This window comes from Carcharhinus amblyrhynchos, chromosome 6, assembly GCF_965287045.1.
Source record: "Carcharhinus amblyrhynchos chromosome 6, sCarAmb.v2.hapA, whole genome shotgun sequence".
NCBI lineage: Eukaryota > Metazoa > Chordata > Chondrichthyes > Carcharhiniformes > Carcharhinidae > Carcharhinus > Carcharhinus amblyrhynchos.
In genome coordinates, this window is record NC_137329.1 from 84,126,116 (window position 1) to 84,152,746 (window position 26,631).

Genomic DNA, 26,631 nt, shown 5'->3' on the forward strand with positions numbered 1-26,631 from the left:
GGAATACAAAGCTGGTCTCAGTAGTGGTTATTGTGAAATCCTTATGGATTGTTGCAAAACCCTATCTGACATAGTAATGTCCTTTAGGAAAGGAACATTCAAACATATTGTGAGAAAGATTTAAAAATCATAATTTTTGAAGTGAAATTTGAAGTGCTAGATTGGTTCTGTTTAAACGACTTGAAAGGGAGATGGGGCCAATAATTAGTTGACTTAATCACCTTAGTATGGTTTACCCAAATCAGCCATGGGGGATTCCAGTGTAGATGCTGGTGGGAGTTCTGCATTTAGAGAATTCTAAATTATGTACGTTTACACAATGTCTATGCTGGACAAACAAATCACATAGCTTTTTGGTGGTCTTGAACTGGCTTGGCTCCTATGCTGTGTTGCTGCCATCTACTGATTACCAATCTTTGCCAGTGAGTTTGGGGAGACTGCTTGTTAAACCATTGCCATTAATCTATTCATCATTATTTCAGAGAATGGTTATAGAAGGAGTCTATTTGGTCCACTGTGCCCAGGTCAGCTCCCAGCAAGAGCAATTCAGCTGGTGCCACTCACTGGCTCTTTCAAAGAACAAAGAAAATTACAGCACAGGAACAGGCCCTTCAGCTATCCAAGCCTGCACCGACCATGCTACCCAACTTAACTAAAAACCCCTACCCTTCCAGGGATCATAGCCCTCTATTCCCATCTTATTCATGTATTTGTCAAGACGCCCCTTAAAAATCACTACCATATCTGCTTCCACTATCTCACCCGGCAATGAATTCCAGGCACCCACCCACCCTCTGTAAAAAAAAAAAATGTCTCGTACATCTCCTTTAAACTTTGCCCCTCGCACCTTAAACTTGTGCCCCCTAGTAATTGACTCTTACACCTGAGGGAAAAAGTTCCTGACTATGCACTCTGTCCGTGCCTTTCATAATCTTGTAAATAATCTTTCCCCATAGCCCTGCAATGTCTTTCTCTTCTGCAGCTTATTCACTTCCTGTTTGAAAGCCAGGATTAAATCTGCCTGCGTCACAGTCACAGGCAATGCAATCCAGCTCCTACCCACTGTCTCTGGAAAGAAAACTTTTCCTCTTGTTGTTCTTGGTTCCTTTGCCATTCAAGTTAAATTTATGTCCTTCAGGTCTCTACACTTTTGCCAATGAGAACTGTTTCCCTCTAGACCTTCATGATTTCCCACACTTGAATCAAATTTGCTCTCAACCTTTCATTCTCTATGTATAACAGCTTCTCCAATCTACCTTCATAGCTCCTTTCTGGAAACATTTGCATCAAATTTTTCTGCACCCGCTCCAAAGTTTTTACATCTTTGCTGAAGTACGGTGCCCAGAATTGGACACACTACCGCTATAGAGGCCAAACTATTGTCTACTAGCATTTCATCACAACTTCCATCCTTTGGACTGCTTGCCTTTTTAAATATTTCCTCAATCTACCCTGCATTAATATAGATCAAGAGAGACAGTGGTGGTTGTACTGTGTCGATCCCATTTGTCAATCCAAGAAACAATCATTCACATCTACAGTCTACTTACTTCACTGAGATAACTTAAGAACATAAGAACATAAGAAGTAGGAGCAGGAGTAGGCCATCTAGCCCTTCAAGCCTACCCCGCCATTCAATAAGATCATGGCTGATCTAAAGTGGATCAGTTCCACTTTCCCGCTTTCTCCCCATAACCCTTAATTCCCTTGTCTATTGTCTACCTGTGACTTAAATATATTTAGCAAGGTAGCCTCCACCACTTCAACGGGCAGAGAATTCCAGAGATTCACCACCCTTTGAGTGAAGAAGTTCCTCCGCAACTCTGATCTAAACTGCCCCCCCTTTATCTTGAGGCTGTGCCCTCTAGTCCTGCTATCCTTTCTAAGTGGGAAGAATCTCTCTACCTCTACCCTATCCATCCCCTTCATTATCTTATACGTCCCTATAAGATCCCCCCTCATCCTTCTAAACTCCAACGAGTACAGACCTAGTCTATTTAGTCTCTCTTCATAGTCCAACCCCCTCATCTCCAGTAACACCTAGTGAACCTCCTCTGCACTCCCTCCAAGGCCAATATATCCTTCCGCAAGTGTGGCGACCAAAACTGCACACAGTACTCCAGCTGCGGCCTCACCAGTACCCTGTACAGTTTCAGCAAGACCTCCCTACTTTTATATTCTATCCCCCTCACTATAAAGGCCAACATTCTATTCGTCTTCTTGATCACCTGCTGCACCTGCAGACTGGGTTTTTGCGACTCGTGCACAAGGACCCCCAGGTCCCTCTGCACCATAGCATGCTGCAGCTTTTCGCCTTTTAAATAATAATCCCTCCTACTATTATTTCTGCCAAAGTGGATAACCTCACATTTGCTAACATTATACGCCATCTGCCAGGTCCTCGCCCACATGCTCAGCCTATCCAGATCTCTCTGTAGACTTTCTACACCCTCCACACAATTTGCTTTTCCACTGAAGCTTTTCCACTTCATATACAAGTAGCCATTTTTCGTTTTATTTCATGGACTTTCAACGTTGTCAACTAGCCATTTATGTGGCACTTTATCGAATGCCTTTCAGAAATCTCTACAACAATCCATTGCACTCATCAACCCACTTTGTTTTCTCATCCAAAAACTTCATCAAGTTAGTTGAGCCATAGAATCCCAATAGTGCAGAAGGAGGCCATTTGGCGCATTCAGTCCACACCAACTCTCCACAAGAGCATCTTACTCAAGCCCCCTGGTACTTTTGCCTAAGAAGGATGAGAAGACTATTGAGTTACTCCTCAATTATCACCCTTCTTTCAGCAACCATGAATGCATCCCATCTGATCCCCTGTGACTTAACAGCTTTAAGCACAACTAGCTTTTTAAATAACTTTTATTTATCAATTTTTAGCCCATCCAGTAGCTCAGCTTACTTCTCTTTCTATGACTTTAGCAAAGTCTTCCCCCTTGGTAAAGCAGTTGTTCATTTAGTGCTTCACCCATGCTCTCTGCTTCCATGCTTAGATCAACTTTATAGTCACTTGCTACCCGTTTATTATTTATCTGACCATAAAAGACTTCTGAATAGTTCCATTCTGTCTCTTTCATACTGTCCTTTCAGCTCTCTTACTTATTTTCCTTTTTTCTATATTCAGTCTGATTCTCATGTGTATTATCAACCCAATACCAGTTGTATGCCCCTTTTCCAGCTTCAGGTTACTCCCTACTTTTCCAGGGAGCTCTGGCTTTTGTTGGTCTGGCCTTGATTGACCTACCTTTCCTCCTCATGGGAATGTACCTCGACTGTACCCAAGCTAAATTCTGGTTATAGTGGCCCGTTGTTCTGTTATAGTTTTTGCCGCCGTACATTTGATTACGTAGATCCATTCTCACCCCTTTGAAATTGTTCCTCCTCCATTGAAATATTTTTATTCTAGATTGCTCCTTGTCCATTTCTATGGCTAACCTAAACCTTATCTATACTGATCACTGTTCCCTGTTTGCCAGTTGATATTTGACCTATTTGACTCATCTCATTCACCAGAATCAGAGTTGGCAATGCCCCTTCCTCATTGGGCTGGAAACATAGATTCCAAAGGTTATCCTGACCAGAAAGCCTTTCCCCTCTGTCTTTTACACTATCCCAGTCTATACTGGGATCATTAAAGCACCACATTATAACTACTCAATATTTTTTGCATCTCACTATAATTTCCCTGATAATTTCCTCCACTGTATTAAAAATTGGCTGGGATACAAAAGAATAATACTGTTAATGCTGCAGATCTCAAATAAAAATGGAAAATGCTGGAAAGATTCAGCAAGTCTGGCAACATCTTTGTCCAATATGACTCTTTAGTTCTGAACAACACATACAGATTTCTCTGCTCAAGTCATGGAGTGAGACTTAAATCCACAACCTTCAGATCCAAAAGTGAGTGTGCTGTTAAATGAGTTGCAGCTGACATAGTAGCGTACTCCTCCCAACCAGTTGAGCTCTGTAAGCGTTCTTGTTTTAAGAGAGATTGGGATTTTGTTCTCATCGTGTGTAGATGGAGTTTACATTGTTGTCTAGCAGGGAGCCTTGTGTTCCTTTGCTTCTACCATTCATTTGGTCTTGATGAACTCTATTGTGCGTGTCACCTAGTGAATTTCTCTCAAACCGACTATCTAAATCTGCAGACAGTCCTACACTAGTGTCCACAAGTATAGGACACTGCAAAGTGATGCCAGCTGACTGCCTGTGGACTTTCTTGCAAGGGAATGCTAGTCTTCTTGAAACCTACATCTAGATACATAAAGAGACAACATCTAAAAGAGAGAATATAGTTGAATTTTAAGCACAGTTGAGTAAGTATTCTTAATTTCATTCAAAACCTACACAGGGAAATGACCACCAATATCACCACCTCTGGCTTCCAGAAGAATATCCAGGGCTTCTATTCAAACAAAATAAGATTGAATATTGCCACTGGACTACCTTCACTTCTTTCTCAATTGTGCAGTCCTTGAGGAAATAAATAATCTTTCTTCAGCTACATTATCTTTTGGCCACATCTATGTGTGAGGCAGAACACTGGGACAATTTTAAGTTCAGCCTTTTAGTGTATGAAAGGGTGCTGATGGGAAGGATGTGAACAGGATTCCTTTTGGCTGCATGGGAAAACAAATCTCTATTTTCTCACCAGCAGATAAAGGACAGTGCAATGGGATGACGCAAATGAATGGCTATGATGTCAACACAAATAGGCCTTTAAAACCAACAATACAACTGCCCTTTTTGCAGTTCCTAAACACATGGCCAATGTTTGTGTATACCTCAAACTGTAACCAGTCAGTAAATTGGTATACTCTTAGCATTTTCCAATTAATCACAGAATTGTTACAGCACAGGAGGAGGCCATTTGGCCCATCTTGTCTGCAGGGGCTCTCCAAACAAGCATCATGGCTGAGTGCCATTCCCCTGCCTTTTCCCTGTACATTATTTCTATTCAAGTAGTCATCTAATTCCCTCAAATGAACCTACCTGCACCACACTTCCAGGCAGTGCACTCCAGACATGAACCATATGTTGTGTGAAAGTGCCTTTTCTCACATCACATTTCCTTCAAATACACGTAGAAAACAATGTTGCACTCTATCAGCCCTTCTGTCTCAAATTCAGCTTTCTGCTTACTTATTAGAAGACAAAGTGTTTCCAAAAATGTATAAATTGTATTAAAAGATAATTTTGGCACCATAAACAAGTTCAAAATATTTGAGATATTTCTGCTTTGTGCTACTTTGTGCTGTACTGCAGAAGCTTTGCTGGCATCACAGTAGTTAGTACAACACAGAATTAAGATGCAAGTTATCAAAATCCAATGGGTATCTGCCCAGGAACTCCACAAAGTGGTAATTATTGGAGCAGGAGTAGGCTATTCAGCCCATCAAGCCTACAAATGTAAGCCTTAAAAGGTCAGTGTCAACTTAAAAAGCTAATGTTGATCAAGCAGATTAGCCTTACATTTCTTCACATGGTGAGATTGTGGAATCAGTCAAGCCATAATTGACTGGGCAACGTGGATATTCCACTCCACCCCTGCTTCATACGTGATTATTAGTTTCTAAGGGCCAACAAAAGTGAGGAGGAGAATTGGACCAGTTAGTAGTCTTCATTCACAGCTGTGGGATCTTCACTGGTGCTGGAAGAACAAAACTGGATGACAATGTACCTTCCCAATGAACGGGAGAGAAACAGATAGTGGATGGGATTTTCTGAGCCTCCAACGGTGTGTTTTGAGGTGGTGAGGGTGGCCCACCATTGGCCTGCAACAAGATCTCAATGGGGCTTCCCATTCTATGCACTTGACAGAAAGGTTCGCCATTGGCAGGACCTGAAGATCCCACTAGTGAGAACAGTTGGAAAATTCCAGCCTATTAATGGAATTGTTCAATGGCTGTGAAGTGAGTCAATCATAGTACAATGTTATTTTTAAGGGAAATTCATTTTTATTATCTAGTTGGCAGATGAGGCACTGTGATGTCAACTCTGTGGAAATAGAACTATTAATTCTGTAGCATGGAACAGATGCAGAGCCAAGATCTCAGCAGTATAACAGTCCTAACACCAGGTGAATAAAGACACATGAAATAAACCATGCTATTGGACAAACAAACTATTGGAAACATTTCCACAGGAGCAGGGATGATGAAAAGCAACTGTCTCATTAATGGTGTATGTATTCTGTAATATAAATGAGGCTCAATGATGCCTGGACTAGCTTCAGTCACTTCACCAACATTCAGAAAGGAATATTTGAGATTTTGCTTCCCCAACCTGACCCTGCAGTTGTCCCAGCCTTGCCTTTCCCAGGAGATTACCAGCTCTGTGATGGAGTACACATGAACATATGAACAAGGTTAGGCAATACAGCCTCTCAAGCCTGCTCCACCAATGAATAAGATCATGGCTGACCTGAGTTGTGTTCCCTCAACTCCACAATCTACTTACCCCACTAACATTTGACTGCCTTTAGTGTTTGTATTACAATATATAAGGCATCACAATTATATGGGACAGACGATATGGAACAGCTGAGCTTTTCCTGTCCATTATTTGCTTGTGTGATATTTAATAGATTTTTAAAAGTTGCTTTGAATGCAAGGCTAAGGGAAGCTGTTTCCTTAGTTTGTAGAAATTGTAAAGAGGCTGAACTGTTATCAATTTAAAATTATTACCAAAGGATAGGAGGGAAGTCAGGAGGAATTATTTTGTGCCAAGTATTATCATGATTTTTTTTTAATCACCCAGTGCAATTGAGGCACAGGCTATTGTATTTTGTAAAGGGAGCATGGATAAAAACCTGACATAAAGAAAGCTATAGGACAGGGGAGAAGGGGAGACATTGAGGGCAGGACTTTCCAAACCTTCCATTGCATGTTTCAAGGTGGAGGAGACTGCCCACCTTTGGCCAGCGGAGGAATCTTCTGGTCCCACTGCTGTTAACGGGCCTTCCGGCTTTATGCACCCGGTGGGAGTTTGCTATCAGAATGGCTGGAAAACTCTGACCTGAGTTTCATTTCAAATTATTCCAGCAAAAAAGACAGGATAAACAATGTGTCAAATTGCATCCTCCTGTTGTACAAAATATCATGCATCTATGCATATGGTGAAATCAGAAGAAAATAATCTTCAAACAGCCAAAACAACAGGCCCAATATGTTTGGAGATGAAGGTGGCCTCTTTAAAATGATTTACAGATTTATGTAATGTGGATAAATTCTTGTATCATGCACAATATCAAAGGTTCTGTTCCCTTTACTGGATTTTTTTAAGATGCATCTATTTCAGGAGTTGTCTTCAGAAGCTGCCTGGTTAATTAGTTGACCTATTCAGAATGACAGAGGAATCTTGAAATAAAAGATACCCATCATACAAATTCTGAGCAGTCTTTTGATTCAGCTTTAACAGCTAACAGAAGAGAATCTAAAATGTGGAACAAAATACATTCAAAACTTCCTTTAATAGAACGTCTACTTTTTGTTAAGGCTTAAGCAGTTGTGTAAGATTTGCTGAAAGGATTTTAGCCCTGCTAATCTTGAACTATAGCCTCTGTAGGCCAAGGGTTGGGGGGAGGGGAAGAGCAGGAAGGCTACTCTCTAAACAGTGGACTGAGTGTCTTCTGCAGAGTTTTGCATGAATTCTAATCTTTGCTCCCTATGCTGACAGAATGAAGTTGTACTTTTTGACGCTCATCTATTTTATGTCCCAGAGACAAAACCCCTCTTTAGCACTGGATGACAGATGCAGTCTTGCTGGCTGTCATTCAGACCAGCAGCATTTTGTCAAATGTTATACCAGAATCCTGCCTGTCTGTGTATGTGTTAGCTAAACACTATTAAGTTAAAAATTTATTGAACCTTCAAGCACTCTTTCTGGCTAAGTAATTTTTCACACTGCTGAATATTTTGAATTGCATTTTTGTAAAGATCATACTTCATTAGTGTAAAGGACCAGCATTTATGGTGTAAAGCAGCACATACCTGTGGTTTAAAAAAATGGTATTACTATATGTCTGAGTTTTTTCAGTTTTGTCTTCAATTAATACATTAATGGACAAGGCAACTTCAGACTAGCAGGTTGTTTAATGGGTAAAATACTGACACAGCCATTAGCCTAATTTTAACCCTAGGAAGCTAACTCGCACAACAGGAAAAAAGCTGCAGAACATGTTAACTGGGTTACAGAGTATTATAAAGCAATGATACAGAGCTCCAAGCAATTCTATGAACCTTTCGCCTTTCTGTTTTATTTTTTGATACTTTGGTATTAGTTCATTCATTTACATCCATAATACTAGTAAGCATGGTACATGAGCTGAATCCTGGGGTCAATCACACATTAAGCTGATTTGGCAGATTTACTTTCTGCCTGTCACACATAATGCAGTCTGTTCTGCTCTGTTAGATGCTATTTGCTTGCAGTTTCAAATTGCTTTGATGGGGAAGTATCTGTCTTCAGAAACCGATGAATGGATAACAGGCTCTTAGCTTTTCATTCCAGGCTACTTAACCAGTTAAATTGAAGCAAATGAAAAAGTTAAACAGTCTTGGGGAAGGGAAGGGAGGGGGGGAAAGGGAAAGGGAAAGAGGGTGTGGAGATAATAAGAAGTATATAAATGTAGATGCCTGTGAGAGAATGAGACTGAGAGGATGAGTGAAGGAGTGATGGGTGACCCAGACACCAAGAAAGAGGGCAAGGGTTAGACAATGGAGAAAGTAAACACAAAATATTGATGGATAGTGGAGAAAAGGAAGTGAAGGGTCTTTGTGCAAGTGTGAGAGAGAGAAAGATAAGAGAAAACAAATCAAAGACAAAGCAGAGTTGAAAGTTTAACCAAAATACAATTATAGGCATAAATGCAAGGGGTACTTTAAAATTTTCACTACCCTTTTAAATTGTCAGTTTTGACAATTTGAAGCATATGTAAATGAATACTGATTTGTCACTAATTAATTAGTGCAACAAATGGATGCTGGATTAGTAATGGTGGCTGGTAAATTGATGGCAAATTGGAAATTTTCAAAATACCTTTGTCTCGTTCAGGAAGTTTAATATTATACTGAACTTTCATCCTCAGTGATTGAATTATTACAAATCAGATTTTTTACTTGAGCTCAGCACAAACTCAGTGCCACAGACATGTCTATGCCTCCTACATGAGCAAAACATTTGGGACCAACAGTGCTCCCTTCCACCACTGTAATAAACACTATGGATGTTATGCCTTAATCACTGTGAGCTCCAGTTCCCATTAAACCCTTGGAAAATGCCACACCGGTAAATTGTATAGCTTGCAGAATGTAAGACAAATATATTCCCTGAATTTATAAAACTTATCTGGGATGGACTCTCAATGAGCTCAGAATTATGTCAATTTCCTCCTTAATAGGAGTGGGTGGGTTTGGGGCCTGCTCACTCCCCTGCCTTAATGAAAAATGCTAAGAGTGTAAATAGAGGCAGGGCTGCAGACATGGCACTTGGTGGCCATTTTTTTTCTGATCCTGCTCAGTCAGGATCATGAAAATCTGGTCCTTGGAACCAGTTGGGTTTTTTCTATCCCGCAAGTTATCAGATTTATTGGAGTACAATTTGCAATGGTGGAAATCTGAACTCTCAATTTCTATAGCACTGAATTTTACAGGACATTTGGGAGCAGTTAGGAAATGGGAAGGCTGGTAAATGGCACAGGAAAGTGCAGATAGCGTGCCCAACATCTTTCAGCCGCCATGCCTTTTGCTAGTAGTGGGAAAGGTGGCAAATGATGCCTGGAGCCCAACTAAGCCATTTAACTGGTCAGCTAAGGGTCGCTTCCCACCTCTGCTGGCATTTTGTCAGCGGTGGAGGGGCCATATGCTGCATGGGGAAGACCGTCAGATAAAGCCAGGTGGGCTCCTGGCAGACTTTTCTCTTAGAGTACACTTTTATCACCTGAATGGGCCTCCCTCTCTGACAGTGGCTATTCATTGAGCGATGGCATGGTGGTACAGTGGTTAGCGCATTGCCAGTAACCTGGGTTCGATTCCCAGCTTGGGTCACCATCTGTGTGGAACCTGTATGTTCTCCATGTCTGCGTGGGTTTCCTCTCGATGCTCTGGTTTTTTTCCCACAGTCTGAAAGACGTGCTGGTTCGGTGCATTGGCCAGTTTAATTTCTCCCTCAGTATACCCAAACAGGCACCAGAATGTGGCGACTAGGGGATTTTCACAGTAACTTCATTGCAGTGTTAATATAAGCCTATTTGTGACAAATAAATAAATGTTAAAATTTAAACTTGATACCTGTCCTTTCTCTCGTTGCAACCAGGACCTTTGACAGCAGCTGTTGGGAGTGGGTTGTCATCCTTGACAGAATGGCTGGCTCACCAGCAGCCATTTAAATGGTTGCCACTCATAGAATGCATAGTTGTTATTTTACAAAAATTCTACAAGTTTATTCCTAATTTTACTTGGAATGGAAATGAAATTAAAAGGCCTGTAGTTGCCAGTGCCTGTAATTTTGGAATATGAGAAGAGAGTTAGGCAGTTTCTTATCCATTGTCATGTCTGGTTTCACCTTCAGAATGATCAACAATATCACCATTGCATCACCAATCTTCAAATCTCTTTCTGGGATAAATATTTTTCTGGGTATTTGTTTTAAACAATTTATAACTTCCATCTCATTTTTATCTTATTGACTTCATTTGGATGGTTTGGTCAGGATTTTACGATCCCGCTCGGGCAAGCCTTGTAAAATCCTGTCAGAGGCCAACAGAGAATTCTGTTCTGTGAGCCTTGCCTGCCCTGATTCCGGGGAGGGCTTGCCGGTAAAATTCCGATCAGATGTCTGTGTAGAGAATATTATTCCTATCTTCCCTTGTGAATACTTGGAATAAATAATTATCCAAAGAATTTACAACTTTGCCCTCCATTTCAAGTCTATCTGTACTGTTCATGGTTTTTGTCTCTTTTGTGACCACTCTTTTACCTTGTGATACTGAGAAAATTTTGTTTTTACTCCAGAACATTGCTCTCTGATCACTCTGAATGACCCTGAATTCCCCATGGATTGTCCTAATTTCCTGTTACACCTTTTGCAGGAGATCAATAAAATTCCTACAGAAATGCTACAATAGCTAAAATTGGCTTTTTAAGCTATTTTTTTGATGTTCCATCAATCCCTGATGAAGCTACTGCAATGTTTTGGCTAACTCCATGAATATTTGAGGCCAATAATTCCTACATTTTCTTACTCATCAATTTTCTTACCCTTCAGGGTTTGCACAAGATTTTAATCATTTTTCAATTTAATTTGTTTGTTGATCCCCAATGGGTCAAGCAAACTGCACACAGTACAGTGATGCAGACGCAGGACATAGGCAAAGAGAAGGTGAAAAGGAACATAGTAGTAATTGGGGATAGTGGGGTTAAGGGTATTGACAGTGTCCTTTGTCACAATGACAAAGTGCACAGAAGGGTGTGTTGTCTGCCTGGTGCTCAGGTCCGGGATGTCACATCTGGGCTGCAGAGGAACCTGGAATGGGAGGGTGAGAATCCGGTCGTTGTGGTACATGTGGGTGCCAACAATGTAGGCAAAATGCGAACTGAGGATCTGGGGAGGGAGTATGAAAAGCTGGGAATGGAATTAAAAAGTAGAACCGACAAGGTGGTTATCTCTGGGCTACTGCCTGAACCGACTGCAGACAGGTGTAAGGTTGATAAGATTAAGGAAGTGAATGGGTGGCTCAGGGATTGGTGTGGGAGGAATGGGTTTGAATTTATGGGGCATTGGCATCAGTATTGGGGTAGGTGGGACCTGTTCAGGTGGGATGGGGGTGGTCTGAACCATGCTGGGACCAGAGTCCTGGCGAATCGTGTAAATAGGACTGTAGACAGGGCTTTAAACTAATTAGAGGGGGGGAGGGTGCGAGGGTAGGTGACATTACGGGGTCTAAAGTTAAGGAGAGGGTACAGGTAAGGGAAGAGGCCGAGGATGTCCCAATAATAAAGGGAGTAGGGGGCGTGAGTATGGTTGGTGGCGTTCTGGCAAATAGGGTCCAGGTGAAGACTGGGATGAAGGCACTTTATCTGAATGCACGAAGCATTCGGAATAAAGTGGATGAGCTGGTGGCGCAGATCAGCACAAATGGATATGATCTGGTGGCCATTACAGAGACGTGGCTGCAAGGTGACAGGGACTGGGAGCTGAATGTCCAGCGGTATCAAGTGTTTAGGAAGGATAGGCGGGAGGGAAAAGGGGGGGTGCGTAGCTCTGCTGATTAAGGATAGCATCAGGGTGATAGCAAGGGATGATATAGGAACCAAACAGCAGAAAGTGGAATCGTTGTGGGTGGAGATTAGGAACAGCAAAGGGAGGAAGACGCTGGTGGGTGTCATCTATAGGCCCCCGAATAATGATCTGGAGGTGGGGCAGGCTGTTAATGCGCAAATAAGTGCAGGAATTGAACGGCGGTAATTATGGGGGATTTCAATCTACATATTGATTGGTCGACCCGTGTTGGACGCAGTGGGCTCGAGGAGGAGTTCTTGGAATGTTGCCGGGATAGTTTCCTTGAACAGTGTGTGTTGGAGCCGACGAGGGAGCGAGCTATCTTGGATCTGGTGTTATGTAATGAGGCGGGTAGAATTAGGGACCTTGTGGTGAAGGATCCTCTTGGGGAGAGTGATCATTGTATGGCGGAGTTTCTGGTGCAGATGGAGGAGGAGAAAGTGGGTTCCCGGACATGCGTCCTTTGTTTGAACAGAGGAGAGTACGGTAGGATGAGAGAAGAATTGGCGAATGTTGACTGGGGGAGCGCGTTGGAAGGTAGGTCTGCTGAGGAGCAGTGGAGGATCTTTGAGGAGATCTTTCTTGGTGCTCAGCAGAAATTTATTCCGATGGTTAAAAAAGACCGTAGGAGGAGAGGTTATAAGCCATGGATAACGAAGGAGGTGAAGGAAAGTGTTAAAAGCGGAGGCGTTTAGAGTAGCTAAGAGTAGTGGGCGAGTAGAGGATTGGGAGAGGCTTAAATGTCAACAAAGATTGACAAAGAAGTTGATAAAGAAGGGTAGGAGAAACTATGAAGCTGGGCTAGCGCTTAATATAAAAAAGGATAGCAAGAGTTTTTATAAATATATAAAAAGGAAGAGGCTGGCTAGGGTGAACGTTGGACCCTTAGAAGATGAGAGGGGGGACTTAGTGGTAGGGGATGGGGAAATGGCTGAGGTCTTGAATAACTTTTTTGTTTCGGTCTTCACGGAGGAGGACGTGAATAAGTTGCCCGGTGTTAGCGATGGAAAGGTGGTAGGACTGGAGGGTCTCAATGACATTACTGTTACTAGAGAGGCGGTGCTCGACAGACTGGAGGGACTGATTGTGGACAAGTCCCCAGGACCGGATGGAATGCATCCGAGGGTTCTGGAAGATATGGCGGAGGTGATAGTGGATGCCTTGGTGGTTATTTTCCAAACGCCGCTGGATTCCGGGGAAGTGCCGGAAGATTGGAAAACGCTAATGTTACGCCGTTGTTTAAGAAGGGTGCCAGGCAAAGGGCAGGGAATTATAGGCCGGTTAGTTTAACGTCTGTTGTAGGTAAAATGTTAGAATCCGTCATCAAGGAGGAAATAGCGAGGCATCTTGAGGGGAATTGCTTGGTAGAGCAGACGCAGCACGGTTTCGTTAAGGGGAAGTCGTGTCTGACAAATTTATTGGAGTTCTATGAGGATGTGTCTAGGGCGGTGGATAGAGGAGAGCCAGTGGATGTGGTCTTTCTTGATTTTCAGAAGGCGTTTGACAAGGTACCTCACAAGAGGTTATTGCAGAAGGTAAGGGGGCATGGAGTTGGGGGTAGGGTGTTAGCATGGACAGAGGATTGGTTGTCAAATAGAAGGCAGAGAGTGGGGGTTAATGGGTGCTATTCGGATTGGCGGTTGGTGACGAGTGGAGTGCCCCAGGGGTCGGTGCTGGGGCCTCAGCTATTTACCATTTATATAGATGATCTGGAGGAGGGAACGGAGTGCATGGTGTCGAAATTTGCTGATGACACCAAGATTGGTGGAACGGCAAATTGCGCGGAGGGTGTGGAGAGTCTGCAGAAGGAGCTAGATAGGCTGGGCAAATGGGCCAGGAACTGGCAAATGGAATTTAATGTTGGCAAGTGTGAGGTGGTCCACTTTGGTAGGAATAATGGTAGGAAGGACTATTACTTACGTGGCGAAAAACTGCAGCAGGCGACGGTGCAGAGGGACCTCGGGGTCCTTGTGCATGAGTCGCAAAAACCCAGCCTGCAGGTTGTCAGGAAGGCTAATGGGATGCTGGCCTTCATAGCGAGGGGGATTGAATATAAAAGTAGGGAGGTCTTGCTGCAGCTGTATAGGGCACTGGTCAGGCCGCAGCTGGAGTACTGTGTGCAGTTTTGGTCGCCGCACTTACGCAAGGATATGTTGGCCTTGGAGGGATTGCAGAGGAGGTTTACTAGGCTGATGCCGGAGTTGAGGGGGTTGAGCTATGAGGAGAGGCTGAATAAACTAGGCTTGTACTCGTTAGAGTTTAGAAGAATGAGGGGAGATCTCATTGAGACGTATAAGCTGATGAATGGGTTGGATAGGATAGAGGTGGAGAGACTCTTCCCGCTCAGAAAGGACAGTAGGACTAGGGGGCACAGCCTCAAGATAAAGGGGGGGTGGTTTAGAACGGAGTTGAGGAGGAACTTCTTCACTCAAAGGGTGGTGAATCTCTGGAATTCTCTGCCTGTTGAAGTGGTGGAGGCTGCCTCGCTAAATATTTTTAAGACGCTGGTTAAGAACATAAGAAATAGGAGCAGGAGTAGGCCATCTGGCCCTTCGAGCCTGCCCCGCCATTCAATAAGATCATGGCTGATCTGTCGTGGCTCAGTTCCACATTCCCGCCCTCTCCCCATAACCCTTAATCCCCTCTCTTATGAAAAACCCATCAACCCGCTCATTCTAGTCAATGTATTTTGCCAGTGCCTTTAAATACTTTTTTATTAAATGGAGATCATATGGAATTGTTCAGCATTCCATGTCTGGTCTAAATAATATTTTGTACAAGTTGAATGTAATGGCTGGGTTTCTCCAAAAAAAATTCTAAGTATCCAATTTGTGGGAAAATGGGAGTAAGTCCCGTTGGGTTTTTTAGTGGGATTTTCAGAATGAATCTTCAATTCTCTCAGCATCACAGAGTGCCTGGGTGTGATTTACTCTGAAGATCGGGAGCAGGGCCTATTCTCACTGGAGAGGCCGGCAGCATAGTGTTGAGTAGACCACAGTGCACGTGCTGATCTGTCAGCTCTAACATCGGTGCATACGCAGTTGCCCTGCACTGCTGGCCTCCCAATTGCTGGCCTCATGGTCCTCCCTGAGCCAGCCCTGATCTACTTACCCTTCACGTACCCCCCCACTCCCCCCCGCCTGCAGCCAGATGGCCAACCTCGATCAACTCTTCCCTCCCTCTGCTTGTGATCCCAGTGCAGAGTGGCAATGGGACCCCTACCCTCCAATTGTCCCTGCCCCATTAACACTACTTGATGCCTGGTGGACATTGCCAGTTTGCCCTTTAGGAAGTGACAGGGTGCCAGACCGGCACTGTCCATGGGGCTTCCCCCTTATTCCTGATCTCCTGGGGAGGTCTGAATGGCCTCTCTTCCCTCCAGCAGGCTTGGGCTGCCATTTCCCCATTAGTGGGGAGCAGTAGTAAACTCCACTAGAGTGAACCATTCCTTGGGGGGGGGGGGGGCATGCTAGCGAGCCTGAAGAACTCAGTCCCGGGCCCACTAATGTTATGAAAATCCCGATTTCCATATTGTAATCAGCTGTGCTGATTTCCGGCGCGGAGCTGATTATTCTAGAAATCTTTACCTGGGAGACTGACGGAGGATGTGGCAGCCAGTGGGAAACCCACAAAGCAGCCTCTGGTCATGTCCCTCGGCCTGCTACATTGTTTGCGCAGCACAGTGGGTTGGGAGAATTGCCCCATCTCTTCTTTTCAGTTCCATCTCTCCAGAAATGAAACCCAATGTCTGATGCTTCTTTCGAGGTGGGAATTGGGAGCCTAGTTCAATTGTTAAAATCCTTGGAAATGGTTATGTCTTGTTAATGAAGGGTACCTAGGGTTTTTAATGTGTACTAAGTCATAATTGATGCTGAACAACTTTTTTGGCACTTGAAAGTGGTTGAAGTGGTGGAGGCTGCCTCGCTAAATATTTTTAAGACACGGGTTGATGGGTTTTTGATAGGAGAGGGGATTAAGGGTTATGGGGAGAGGGCGGGAAAGTGGAACTGAGCAGCGACAGATCAGCCATGATCTTATTGAATGGCGGGGCAGGCTCGAAGGGCTGGATGGCCTACTCCTGCTCCTATTTCTTATGTTCTTATGTTCTTATGAAATCTAATTTTATATTGGTGTGATACATTTATGGTAATTTATATTTTAAAAAGCTTCTTTAAATTTTGTTTGATACTTCTGCTTCCAATATGTAAGTCCCAATCTTTATTTCACTCTCCGTAAAAGGTGGAAAAAATGAATTGGCTTTTATTTCTTGGTTTGCTATTTGTGAGAATTCTTCAATTTGGCTGACTGCTTACCTTGCTTGATGACACCACTTTTGCTGGATGCCTGGAAATCTCCTTGACTTGGTACCAGATTCAAATTAATGTTGACAGAGGCGGATTCCATGGCAAGATCACTTGATCTTTGCAAATAGCTTCAACCACTGACTGCAATACCTGCACCATTGGATTGTATGACCAAACGTGTACATTTTTCATGGCAAAAGAGCTCTGTGAGATCTGCAAAGTAACACATATTTTATGGAAAGGAAGTAATAGCAGACTAATAAGAAGTGATTGCAAAAGTATATCATCATGGCTTTAGGTGATGCTATAAATTCCCAAGAACATCATTCAGAATTTTGAATTATGCCCTCAATTGATATTAATGAATTGAAATCACTCAATCACTCCCAGTACCTATGATTTGCTTATTGCAGACTAAGAGAGAGAATTGAATGCTTCACTTCTCCACCACTATTTATCACCATCGATCTCCTTTTTCCACTCCTTCCTTGCTCAGTTGTCATTAGAGAAGCGTAGGGGAGTTTCCCCAGTGTCCTGGCCAGTACTTATTCCTCAATGAACATTGCCTGAGTAGATTATTTAGTCATTGCTATTTTTGGAAGGTTGTTGTGTGCAAATTGGCTGCCCACTTTCATTTATGATAGCAGTGACTATATCTCCAAAAGTAGTAAAGTGCTTTGAGATGTACAGCAGTTGTGAAAAGCACTTTATAAATGCAAGTCATTCTTTCTTTCTGACCTGCTGAATTCTTGAAGAATATCTTATTCAAGATCATCATCTCTATCCCCACTTCACTGATGCCCCACTTACTTTTGTTTAATGAATTAATGCGGCTATGAAAGTAGTACACATAGAAATTTGATGAAAATAAACTCAGCAGTTTGTTATAAGGATGCACACATGAATACTTGCATTTCAGCTCATGCAGAGATGTGTTCTAAATAAATATATGATGGACTCTATTTTCAAGGAGAGATACTACTTATATGAGTTAGAGAGATGAGCATTCAAGGCTTTCAACATTAATCTGGGCTTCTTCAGATTGGGAGATGCAATCTTTGGGATTTTTCTGTAGGGAGCAGTGAAGAATCAAGCAAGGATATCCTGCATGGGTTACACCTTGTGTAATTAAGTGAGTGCTGAAGGAAGCATTAGCAAGTGTCAGAGCAAAACACTTGTCTGTCTTGGCAAAAGAGATGTGAGCATTACCAGATTGAGTAAAATGAAAACAATGAGTAAAACTAAAGGCGATGAGTGGTTAACTGATACCTTAACTGAATGGTCACAGTTATACCCAATATCTCTTGCTTGTTGTAAAATAAGTTTGGGAGAGTTATAATGTAATATAAATTATTTATTTAGTACCAATAGATGGCTAGACTTTAGTCCAGAAAAGTGGTTCTCAAAGTCTGGTGTGCAAACTACTGGTCATTCACAAGGGTCTTCCAGGAGGTCTGCGGGCTGGTCTAAAATTCAAGTCACTGATGCACAATGCCAAGACTGAGACCACCTGAGTGAACAAGCCAGAATCCTCAGCCCCACCATTCGCATGAAACCATACAACCAGACTGAAATGTGCAGCTCAAAGTATAAGCAACAATAATACAATTTTGTAAGCAAAGCAGTGTTATTGTTACAACTTACAACTGTAAGCTCAGATTTTCAACACTTGTGGGACTGAAAAAAGTAGAGGAGCCAGTTAAACTCGGAAACCAACACAAGTCTAAAACTCTCCAACTTGGAACCAGACGCCACCACATTGGTGCCTCCTCATTCTTCCCATTAATTTTGAACAGTTTTTTTGCCGTGGCAAGCAGGTGGTCAACAGGCACTTTTGCCCCATCGTGCAATCCACAGACAACACTGGTCAAGAGGCACCAGTGACTGTTACAGAATGGTGAAATCTTTGCATATGTTGAATTTGTAATCTAATTGTATTTCTTCTCTTCCTGTACTGTGCTTTGTTTACAGAGGGCATGAACTGTATGAACAAAGATCACGGATGTGCACATATCTGCCGAGAGGCACCGAAGGGTGGGGTGGCCTGTGAATGCAGGCCTGGCTTTGAGCTCGCCAAAAACCAAAGGGACTGCACATGTAGGTAGCTGTAGATACTGAAGAATTCCTTACCTCATCTCTTAAGACACCTATCTTTGTTTGTGTTTTCCCTACCTTTTATCACAAAAAGCAAATCTTGGTTTGTACTCCCAACTTTTTATTCTCATGTACCTTATAGTTCCTTCCATGTTCTGAAAGCATGGAACTTGCAGTATCCTGCAGCACTCCAGAATCTCATTTAAGTGTCTGTCCTCCATATGAAGGACTAAACAGTGGGCGTAAACCTACAAAAACAATTGTTTTCAACATTTGTCTTTTTAGGGTTTCATTTTTTCAAACTCCCCAAACATAACAAAAGCTTCTAAATTAGCCTTTGTAAGCAGTAACATTGAAATGTATTACTTAAATACATTAGAGAAGGTAGAGGAGAGGTTGACCAGGATGTTACTCTGATAAGAGGTTTTGCAAGAGTAGATAGAGAAAGTTATTCTCTCCAGCAAGTGGGTGAATAAACATAGACTGAAAGTGATATGGAAAGGATTGAGAGAGGAAGCTAAGAGAATTATTTTTCAGTCTGAGACCTGGAATGCTCTACTTGAAAGGGTGGTGGAAGCTAATTCTATAAATAATTTTAAAAGGCAGCTAGGCAGGTAGTTAAGAATGATAAATGTATAGGGTTACAGACAAAAAACGGGATGTGGCATGGTATACAAACTGTTCTTTCAAGGAGCCAATCTCGGCCTCCTTCTGTGCTGTAAATTATTACCATACCTCATCTGCTGTTTATTCAGAATTTCCTGAGGCACTTCTGCTTCCCTGGTGAATTATACAGTGGATGCTGGCAGATTATTCAACCAAAGGGGCATTATGGTTTAGCCCAATTTAGACTTCCCCATCTGCTTCTGAACTCCTCCGACTAGCCTTAAAATTGAGTGAAAAACAACCCTTAAATGGTCATTAATTGTCTATTTTAGGATGATGGGCTGGACAAGACCTCATCCACCCTGCCATAAAATGTCTGATAGGATGGGCAGAAGGAGGGCAGGGGGAAGGCAATCTAAAAATTTTACAGGCTCCCACCTGCAAATTCATCTGTGGGACTCTGTAAAATCCTGCAGATTGTAAACTGATTTTTTTTTCTTTATCTAATCTGAGGTCGATTGTTGTGTCCCTGCTGTCACCCTGATTGAATTCATTTAACTCATTTAGAAATTAAAACTGGGACCTAAGGGGATGAGAAATAAGAAATTGGCCACATGGCTTCTCAGGCCTGTTCCACCATTTGACAAGATCATGGCTGATCTTTAACAACAATTCCACTTTCCCATTTTTGATTCCTGTGGATTCCAAACATCCATCGATCTCGGTCTTGCATATACTCTATAGCTGAGTACCCACAGCCCTCTGAGGTAGAGAATTCCAAAGATTCATTATGTTTTGTGTAAAGAAATGCTTGCTTACCAAAATGGCCATCCCCTTCTTCTGCAAATATGACCTCTGGTTCAAGCTTCTCCAGCCTTTCCACATCTACCCAGTCAAGACTGCTTGGAATTTTATATGTTTCATTGTGATGACCTCTCATTCTTCTAAACTCCGGAGAAGATGGGCCCAATTTACTCCATCTCACTTCATGGTTCCTGGGATGAGAGGGTTATCTAATCAAGTTAACCTTTGTTGAACCTCCATAATGTAAATATATCCTTCTTTGGGCACAGATATTAAATTGTACACACTATTTCAGGTGTGATCCCATCAAAGTCCTGTACAATTGCAGCAAGACTTCCTTACTCTTGTGCTTCAATCCACTTGCAATAAAGGCAAAACCTTGGCGGCTCATCAGGTTACTTTGTCTGCATGGCTAAATTAAGCATTTTCTTTATTTTCTTTCTACGGGTGTATCCTCATTGCAGGGACTGCAGTGTTTCAAGAAAGTGACTCACCTCCATGTTCTCAAGGGCAATCAGGAATGGGCCATAAATGCTGACCTAGCCACTGAAGCCCACATTCTGTAAAATAATTTTTAAAAAGTCTTCAGTTAACAAAATAACCCATAATTATCATGAACTAATTTCAAGTTTGGAAAATGGTTTTGTGATTAAAGGCTTGATATAAAATATATAGGCCTGAATTTCACATTGCCCTGGTTTGTTGGGGCGGGGAGCACGTTGCAGGGAGGGCATGTAATATATCAATTGGGTTCACATTTCCTGCTCTGCCTCAATTTTTAGGTTGGCAGGTGATTTCCCAGATGTAGGAGAAGTCTGAAAATTAATGGGCTCAGACCTAGGCGAGGAGGAGTGGGAAGCACCTCTATCACCTTCTAACATTGGGCACTGTCCCTGAAGGGTTGGTGCCGTCCTAAAGTCTGATGGTGACTGATTTGCCACCACCCTGCCTCTTCCCCAACACCCATTATCCATACACCCAGTCATTCCCTCCCTTCCCTTCCCTGTCCTCAGACTATGAGATTTAGGCTCTGATGTCTTCAGGAAGTTGCTCTTCTGTCTGTTCAAGTTTCTGCCGCTGCAGGAACCATAGAGATGGTGGCCAATCAGATTAGCCAGCAGCTGTCTAAGGCAGGATTTCTGAATGAGGGATGGAAGTTTTGCCTGCAGCCCATTGAACTCATTTGAGTGTGAAATGACTCCGTGGCAGGCAGAATTAATGGGATGTGAAACCGGAGCCTTAGTGCCAAACAATCCACCACAATTCGACAAAATGGTGCACTTCATGGTGGACCAGATCCGTACCGTCATGCACAGGAAGTCGAACATCCATAACTTGCCTGTGATTGCACATGTTGGCCATAGCAAGTCCACCCTCACTGACTCATAAGAACATAAGAACATAAGAAATAGGAGCAGGAGTAGGCCATCTAGCCCTTCGAGCCTGCCCCGCCATTCAATAAGATCATGGCTGATCTGTCGTGGCTCAGTTCCACATTCCCGCCCTCTCCCCATAACCCTTAATCCCCTCGCTTATCAAAAACCCATCAACCCGCGTCTTAAAAATATTTAGCGAGGCAGCCTCCACCACTTCAACGGGCAGAGAATTCCAGAGATTCACCACCCTTTGAGTGAAGAAGTTCCTCCTCAACTCCGTTCTAAACCGCCCCCCTTTATCTTGAGGCTGTGCCCCCTAGTCCTACTGTCCTTTCTGAGCGGGAAGAGTCTCTCCACCTCTATCCTATCCATCCCATTCATCATCTTATATGTCTCAATGAGATCTCCCCTCATTCTTCTAAACTCTAACGAGTACAAGTCTAGTTTATTCAGCCTCTCCTCATAGTTCAACCCCCTCAACTCCGGTATCAGCCTAGTAAACCTCCTCTGCACTCCCTCCAATGCCAAAATATCCTTGCGTAAGTGCGGCGCCCAAAACTGCACACAGTACTCCAGCTGCGGCCACACCAATGCCCTATACAGCTGCAGCAAGACCTCCCTGCTTTTATATTCAATCCCCCTCGCTATGAAGGCCAGCATCCCATTAGCCTTCCTGACCACCTGCTGCACCTGCAGGCTGGGTTTTTGCGACTCATGCACCAGGACCCCGAGGTCCCTCTGCACCGTCGCCTGCTACAGTTTTTCGCCACGTAAATAATAGTCCTTCCTACCATTATTCCTACCAAAGTGGACCACCTCACACTTGCCAACATTAAATTCCATTTGCCAGTTCCTGGCCCATTCGTCCAGCCTATCTAGATCCTTCTGCAGACTCTCCACACCCTCTGCGCAATTTGCCGTTCCACCAATCTTGGTGTCATCAGCAAATTTTGACACCATATACTCGGTTCCCTCCTCCAGATCATCTATATAAATGGTAAATAGCTGAGGCCCCAGCACCGACCCCTGGGGCACCCCACTAGTCACCAACCGCCAATCCGAATAGCACCCGTTGACCCCCACTCTCTGCCTCCTATTTGACAACCAATCCTCTATCCACGCTGACACCCTACCCCCAACTCCATGCCCCCTTACCTTCTGCAATAACCTCTTGTGAGGTACCTTGTCAAACGCCTTCTGAAAATCAAGAAAGACCAGATCCACCGGCTCTCCTCTATCCGCCGCCCTAGACACATCCTCATAGAACTCCAATAAATTTGTCAGACACGACTTCCCCTTAACGAAACCGTGCTGCGTCTGCTCTACCAAGCAATTCCTCTCAAGATGCCTCGGTATTTCCTCCTTGATGACGGATTCTAACATTTTACCTACAACAGACGTTAAACTAACCGGCCTATAATTCCCTGCCTTTTGCCTGCCACTCTTCTTAAACAACGGCGTAACATTAGCCGTTTTCCAATCTTCTGGCACTTCCCCGGAATCCAGCGACGTTTGGAAAATAACCACCAAGGCATCCACTATCACCTCCACCATTTCTTTCAGAACTCTCGGATGCATTCCATCCGGTCCTGGGGACTTGTCCACAATCAGTCCCTCCAGTCTGTCGAGCACTGCCTCTCTAGTAACAATAACGTCATTGAGACCCTCCAGTCCTACCACCTTTCCATCTCTAACACCCGACAAATTATTCACGTCCTCCTCCGTGAAGACCGAAACAAAAAAGTTATTCAAGACCTCAGCCATTTCCCCATCCCTTACCACTAAGTCCCCCCTCTCATCCTCTAAAGGTCCAACGTTCACCCTAGCCAACCTCTTTTTATATATTTGTAAAAACTCTTGCTATCCTTTTTTATATTAAGCGCTAGCCCAGCTTCATAGTTTCTCCTACTCTTCTTTATCAACTTCTGTGTCAATCTTTGTTGACATTTAAACCTCTCCCAATCCTCTTCTCGCCCACTACTCTTAGCTACTCTAAACGCCTCCGCTTTTAATTTAACACTTTCCTTCACCTCCTTCGTTATCCATGGCTTATAACCTCTCCTCCTACAGTCCTTTTTAACCATTGGAATAAATTTCTGCTGAGCACCAAGAAAGATCTCCTTAAAGATCCTCCACTGCTCCTCAGCAGACCTACCTTCCAACGCGCTCCCCCAGTCAACATTCACCAATTCTTCTCTCATCCTACCGTACTCCCTTCTGTTCAAACAAAGGACGCATGTCCAGGAACCCACTTTCTCCTCCTCCATCTGCACCAGAAACTCCGCCATACAATGATCACTCTCCCCAAGAGGATCCTTCACCACAAGGTCCCTAATTCTACCCGCCTCATTACATAACACCAGATCCAAGATAGCTCGCTCCCTCGTCGGCTCCAACACACACTGTTCCAGGAAACTATCCCGGCAGCATTCCAAGAACTCCTCCTCGAGCCCACCGCGTCCAACGTGGGTCGACCAATCAATATGTAGATTGAAATCCCCCATAATTATCGCCGTTCCATTCCTGCACGCCACATTTATTTGCGCGTTAACAGTCCACCCCCCTCCAGATCATTATTCGGGGGCCTATAGACGACACCCACCGGCGTCTTTCCCCCTTTGCTGTTCCTAATCTCCACCCACAACGATTCCACTTTCTGCTCTTTGGTTCCCATATCATCCCTTGCTACCACCCTGATGCTATCCTTAATCAGCAGAGCTACGACGCCCCCCCCTTTTTCCTCTCACCTATCCTTCCTAAACACTTGATACCCCTGGACATTCAGCTCCCAGTCCCTGTCACCTTGCAGCCACGTCTCTGTAATGGCCACCAGATCATATCCATTTGTGCTGATCTGCGCCACCAGCTCATCCACTTTATTCCGAATGCTTCGTGCATTCAGATAAAGTGCCTTCATCCCAGCCTTCACCTGGACCCTATTTGCCAGAACGCCACCAACCATACCCACGCCCCCTACTCCCTTTATTATTGGGACATCCTCGGCCTCTTCCCTTACCTGTACCCTCTCCTTAACTTTAGACCCCGTAATGTCACCTACCCTCGCTCCCTCCCCCCCTCTAATTAGTTTAAAGCCCTGTCTACAGTCCTATTTACACGATTTGCCAGGACTCTGGTCCCAGCACGGTTCAGACCACCCCCATCCCACCTGAACAGGTCCCACCTACCCCAATACTGATGCCAATGCCCCATAAATTCAAACCCATTCCTCCCACACCAATCCCTGAGCCACCCATTCACTTCCTTAATCTTATCAACCTTACGCCCGTCTGCACTTGGTTGAGGCAGTAGCCAGAGATAACCACCTTGTCGGTTCTACTTTTTAATTCCATTCCCAGCTTTTCTCTAGTGTCAAAGGCCAGAATCATTGCCTTCTCATGTGCTGGTGAAATCAGGTTCACTGACACTTGCAGACACTTCAGATGGCAGGACAGGGAACCCCTCCATCTGAAATATCCTGGCCATAGTGTACAGAACCTTTTATTTCCCTGCATTGTATAGCAAGATAAAACTTATTAGCTGAAGCAGCCCTAATGATTAAAGAAGAAGGCAATGGAAAAAGTAAGAAAGAAATTGCTTAATTTCTGAATATAATGAAGAATAGTGTATCTCACTAGTAGGTACTTACCCCTTGGTAAAAATGAAGGGGAGAATCTTCCAGCAAAAGTGATTGAGATGTAAGACTTATCTGCTATAAAATGAGTGGGAGTAGTCTAATGGTGTTCACAGAACAGGGATAGACCATCCATTATATTTCCCATCTGTTGCTCCTGGACAATGATGGACATTAGGAATGTCAGTTCCTTTTGAGCATCTAGGATTGCCAACCATGTGTGAGAGGCTATTAAAAATTAAAAGGTTGATTTATTCTGTACAATTAGCTGTGGGGTGCATTCATGCACTAATCTGTACTCAACTCTTGCTGTGCTTATTTTCCGTCCCCCCAACAAATCATAGAAACCCGCAGACTGGTGGTAGCAAACAACACAGGGACGTCTGAAGGAGCGAAAGGAAGAAAATATAAAATTACAAAACACCTGCAACGTTGTTGCCGTCAGCATATCAGACAACATATAGAGATATTTATTATATTGTTTCACTATATCAACTCAGAGTCATTACAGCATGAAAGGAGATCATTTGGCCCATCTCGCTACAGTAATTTTATCAGCTCGATTTCACACTCTATCCCCATATCTCTGTAACTTTATTTCTCTCAAGTGTCCATCCAATTTCCTTTCCATTTTTTCACTCTAGTAGGCAATAGTTGTGAGCAATTACCACTCCTTGTACAAACAGCCAACAGGAAAAGTTTACCTAAAACTGTCATAACCTTGTCCACCTTGATCAAATCTCCCTTCAAACTCTTTTGTTCAAAGGCAAATAATCCCAGCTCCTTCCAACCTAATCTTATAGCTAAAATTCAAAATCCCTGGAACCATTTTGACAGATCTGTACACTCTCTCAAGGATCCTCACATCCTTTCCTAAAATTTGCTGACTAGAACTGGTGCAAACCTATAGCAACTAAAGCTTTATAAATGTTCAGTACAATTTTCTTGTTCTTGTACTCAATACCTGCTTTTTTAACGATCCTGTTAAGGGACTATTAAAGTTTAAAGAAATCCAAACATCCAGCAATTAACTGACAGAATTACACCATGATATATCATGGTTTTAAACAAAAACAATTATAAATAAAAAGATTAAGGAAAGGAAGTATTAACACAATAGTTTATTAGGACTTTTGCTATAAACTGAGTTCAATAATTTACAAGGACATATGCTATACACTCAATTCTATTCCTGCCTGCCCTCCTCACTCAAGAATTCCCTAATCTTATAAAATCTTGAAGGTTCATTTACTTCTTTAGACCCCAACACAAAGGTCTGCCAAATCCCTTTGGAATTCATTTTAATTCTCCTCAATGTGTCAGCTATCCTCCATGGTAAGATGCAATGGAGGTCCTTCCTTTAGCTTTTTGACAACATAATGCTCCATATTTTCTTTACAGAACTAATGTCTTTGGATGCATCAGCTCCTTGTTCAGGGAGCCCACATGTTTTCAACTGTCTTCTCACAGCTTTCCAAGTTAACTCTGCTGAGTCCTTCTGCCATAAGGTTCT

The 26,631-nt window shown here is 43.2% G+C and overlaps 1 protein-coding gene across 5 annotated transcripts in view; it reads left to right on the top strand.

The window, feature by feature from the left end:
* Positions 1–26,631, top strand: part of scube1 (signal peptide, CUB domain, EGF-like 1) — a 276,868-nt gene that overhangs the window by 109,045 nt on the left and 141,192 nt on the right. For all 5 annotated transcript variants that reach the window (XM_080190824.1, XM_080190822.1, XM_080190823.1 and 2 more), the window contains one exon: positions 18,579–18,704. In XM_080190824.1, coding sequence (XP_080046950.1) covers positions 18,579–18,704 — 126 coding nt within the window. The remainder of the gene's footprint in view (positions 1–18,578; positions 18,705–26,631) is intronic.